Here is a 4,209-nt window from a genome sequence, read left to right on the forward strand (position 1 = left end):
ACTTTAGCACGTAAATCTACCTTATTTTGTGGTACATGTGTGGGTTTTTCATTTGATGCTGATGATGATAAAGTATGGCCAGTGTCTAACATGGCTTCAGTTGCTGAAGCAGATCTAGTTACTATCTCTTCTTGTTTCTCTTGTGACACTTCATTCAAATCAGTTGCTAATCTCTCTAGCAACTCATCCCTATCAACTCGTTTCCATTTTTTGTTCTCATCATTTACAGCTACTCTTATTGCTCTGACAGTAGGACAAGCAATTGGTGTGCTGTCAGTAACTTCTTCAGTTGGAGGGTCTTCATCTAATAGTAGGAGCTGGGCAGAGGTTTTACCAGATCCAGGAGTACCAAGCATGTTAACACGAGTAACAGTTAGATCAACACTACCTTCCTTTAACCACTTATTTAAAGCATCTACTGTGAGGATTGAGACATAAATAAATTGCATGCAGCATAATAGCAAACAAAGAGATTTAATTTGTATAACCTTGCCCTATAGAAAAGAATGAATTCGGCATCAGCTGTGATATTATAATGATGACATCATAATGTGGTCGGGTCTATATTTTTGTATGTAAAAATTTCAAGTAGTTCACATGCCCTTATTAAAATACAAACTTAATTAAACAGTCTTGATGATTGATTACATCCATACAAATGATACAAAAGTGCTCTTTTAGTGCTAGCTCAGATAAGATCAATTTTTACAATTCATAAAATGCATAGTGATTGGTTTACATATATTTAATGAATTACCTACTGTGCTTGCTTATGCTGGCAGAATAAATTTAAGCTACAACCAAAATAAAAAATTCTTACATGTAACTTTAGATTTAATTCAAAACTTTCTATAGCAATATAGTTCTTCCTTCATTTCCTGCATTACACTCCATGCAAAGTGCACCTTATAGTACCAATTAAAATAGTTTTTGCACATTAATGGTTGCTAATTAGAAGTTTTTTGAATATAATAGAATTTTTTCAGGCCGGGATATATTCGCGGCTGCAATTATTCGCGGCCATAAAAATATGAACACAGTACATTGCTTCAAGCAAAAAAAATGTAAATTGTAAAATAATTGTGTGCACTTGCGCTTATATACACTGTGCTCAAACACTGACAATTTTTTAAAAATATATTTTGAAAATTTTTAATTTTACTAATAATTACCCGACATAATTTTCTATCATCAGCTGTCAGTATATCCTATAGTGCTTGAAGCATTACTTTATCATATAACAAGCTAAATCATCAATTTTCCTACACATAATTTGATCACTATAGCTGTTTATTACAAACTTGCACCATATGTACATTTATAGTAAAGGCCAATCCGCTAAAAATACTTACAAATAAAAGTATTTAACGGTACAAGTATATAATGTATACATAAATAATCACATTGCATGTGTGTAGAAAAAATGTGCCTTAAAGGTAGAAGGACAATATTGGATTGGTTATCAGTATTAGCCAATATTTATTATGCCAAAATTAATACATGCTAAATTATATTATTAAATTATTACCTTGTGGTAAATCAATTGCCTCCGGAACAAACTTGACTTTAATATTAGGGAAATAAAACAGTTTTAATTACACATATAAAAAATGTAGGTCATATTCAATGCATAATTGTAAGGATTATTAATGATACTTACTAATATCATCCAGTATAGCTTGTCCTAGTTGTTTATTACTGCTTATTTCACATAATACATTAGCAAATGTACATAAACTGTTGGGATCAGTTTGAATAGCTTCTCTGACTGCAGTTAATAGAGTCTCACGTTGATTAAGAATAAAGGAATTAGCTGACGACACTCTATCAAATGCTTCTTGTGTTAACATATGTTCAGCAGAAAGTGACTGGGCAATAGGAAAAGGATCACAAAGAGTCTGAGACAGGACAGCATAAAAACTATTAAAAATTTCTTTCAGAACATGATGTTCTATGATTGAAAATACAATGATTATAGTTATACATACAGTTGTGGTTGACTCACTTAACTCTTCAGCTACAGCAGTTTCATTCATAGATCGTAGAGCATCTAACAGTGAGTCCAAGTTGGCTCCTCCTCTACTGTCAACATTATAAACTCTACCTAGCCATTGGGAGAGACACTCTGTCATACAGCGAGATACATCATAAGGATGATTCTTTTCTATGACGTCCAGTGTACTCTTCTTTAGTCCTAGTCTGAGTCCAAGCCCATGCCATTTTGTTTCTGGAAAGCCACATCTCTTCAATACATCAACACCTGCAAACAAAATGGATGCAGATCAGTTTCATCAATTATCTAGATCTAATCATTCATGGTACCTTGACTAGTGGCCATGTTCCAATAAACAGATCCTGTCCCGAGGCTAGAGCCTCAGAACAACAACAACGGCCTTTTCTATGAGGTTTCTCGTTTTATTTTATGTTGTGCCCACTGACCGTGCCGCGCTTCAATTGCGGTTTCAAGAATACTAAGGGCTAATCAATGATCTAATCTAGGGGTATTTTCAATGTATATATACATGTAGCATCTATAGATTGAATTGCACTATAAAAATAGTAGATCTAGACCATAACATTGGGCTTAAATCTATTTAAATTTAATTTAACTGAGCAGCATTGCCAGTCAAGTCAAGAAAAAAAAAACAGCATCTATTTATTCTTTAACAATGTGTAGCAGGCTAAAAATACTACAGTCAGCTCTAGATATGTCCCACCATTACTGAATTGCTGTGAACAGTTTCAGAAGCTATGTTAGACTAGGACTAGGTACTTCACACTCATTTCAGTGTAAAAACAATAGCAACACAAAATCAACACATGTTGTGGCAAATGCTGAGAGTGTAGAAGCACTGAGTAAGTATAATAGCTCACTAGCCAGACCATTCCCCAGCCTACAGTCCACCCAAATGACTGTAGGCTGGGGAATGGTCTGGCTTGCAAGAGTCCATTTGCAAGTGGCAGCTGTTGGCTGAAAATCAAATTTATGATTCAATAGACTAAAATCTCTCTCTTCTTCACACTCCCAAGTCGTAACACACTCTCTCAGTTTTCATCTGCTGGTTGTCTCAGTCCTAGTTCAATCAATAATGATTGTTCCAACTTTAGATAATCTCTATACTCCTATAAAAGATATAAAGAACTTAAAGAGGAAAAAAACTAAGAACTCAAAAATTATAAGAGGCTTTTCATATTTTTTCATACACCACTTACCAGTTCATACTTCTCTTCGTCATCTTTTTGAAGTTCAGTCTTCTTTTCCTGTAACATTTACATGCAATTAACATAATTATTAATAAAAATTATAAATGTGAAATGAGTTGGTGGAGGGTAAAGTACACATAGACTTCAGGCTACGTTTACACAGCAATAAAAACGATGCAATAAACTCTATAGGAACAAAAACTGGGTTCAGTGTTTAAAAATGATGCATTACTGGCCATAGATATACATGCAAATGTGGCAAACTATAATGTGCACTTAGGCCACCCACATATCTATTAAAGGTATATTCCATGAGTCTGGGTTCATTGATTATAATGTTCTCTTGCTGTTCCCAAATGTGCAGCTTTGAGCAAAAACTGAACATACTAACCTTTCTAACAGAAAAGATATCAGATGTGCAAATTTGTAGCACTGCATGTATACCCATAAATGTATATGGTATTAAATGTACTCACGTCTTCTTCTTCATCATGAGCTGAAGCTTTCTTCTCATCAAGTGCTTTCTTTTCTATTTCTCTCATTCTGTTTCTCTCACTAACAAAATCCAACCTCTTAACCTCTCGATCAAAGAATGACTCCATTATTAGTAACTAATGAAAGGAAGAAAGTTGAAGATAAAATTATAAAAATTATAGTACACATACATGTGCCATACATGTACAATACATGTACAATGCATTGTATGAATTTGAAACATTTTAAGACTTGCACAGTAATTAAACAATACTATAAAACATAGTGTATACTTAATGAATCATAAAGTATACATGTACATGTATGGTTAGTTGGTCACGTACTGTAGGTGGGGAAATTTTCGTTGTTAAAATATTTTTGTAGTTGAAGTGACCCGTGAAATTTTGACACACGAAATATTTTCTACAGTCAATAATAAGATTACCGGAATTATTCTAACGTGCAGTAGTGCAAACATGAGGCTCTTCTAAAAGTGCAATGAAGGCCTGAAGCTCTCACCCAAGAGGCTCC

At 33.9% G+C, this 4,209-nt stretch overlaps 3 protein-coding genes across 4 annotated transcripts in view; all 3 read right to left on the reverse strand.

Moving 5' to 3' along the window:
- Positions 1–4,209, reverse strand: part of LOC109581868 (WD repeat-containing protein 63-like) — a 24,284-nt gene that overhangs the window by 12,061 nt on the left and 8,014 nt on the right. The gene's annotated exons all lie outside the window — the stretch shown is intronic.
- On the reverse strand, positions 207–2,875 carry LOC109581885 (uncharacterized). 2 transcript variants are annotated; one of them, XR_002184810.1, is made up of 4 exons: positions 2,323–2,875; positions 2,006–2,260; positions 1,529–1,951; positions 207–418 (listed from the first exon to the last, which is right to left on the reverse strand). XR_002184810.1 is itself a non-coding variant. In XM_019996358.1 (3 exons), exons 1-3 carry the CDS (start codon positions 2,336–2,338, stop codon positions 1,647–1,649), a joined length of 576 nt encoding a protein of 191 aa, XP_019851917.1. In that variant the 5' UTR covers positions 2,339–2,875; the 3' UTR covers positions 207–1,646. The 2 variants fall into 2 exon arrangements, 1 of the variants encoding a protein (XP_019851917.1); XM_019996358.1 differs by having other exon boundaries at positions 207–1,951.
- Positions 2,951–3,827, reverse strand: LOC105312735 (WD repeat-containing protein 63-like). Its single transcript, XM_011405606.2, has 3 exons — positions 3,681–3,827; positions 3,214–3,261; positions 2,951–3,123 (listed from the first exon to the last, which is right to left on the reverse strand). Exons 1-3 carry the CDS (start codon positions 3,804–3,806, stop codon positions 3,046–3,048), a joined length of 252 nt encoding a protein of 83 aa, XP_011403908.1. The 5' UTR covers positions 3,807–3,827; the 3' UTR covers positions 2,951–3,045.

This window comes from Amphimedon queenslandica, unplaced genomic scaffold (assembly GCF_000090795.2).
Source record: "Amphimedon queenslandica unplaced genomic scaffold, v1.1 AMPQUscaffold_13412, whole genome shotgun sequence".
Classification (NCBI taxonomy): domain Eukaryota; kingdom Metazoa; phylum Porifera; class Demospongiae; order Haplosclerida; family Niphatidae; genus Amphimedon; species Amphimedon queenslandica.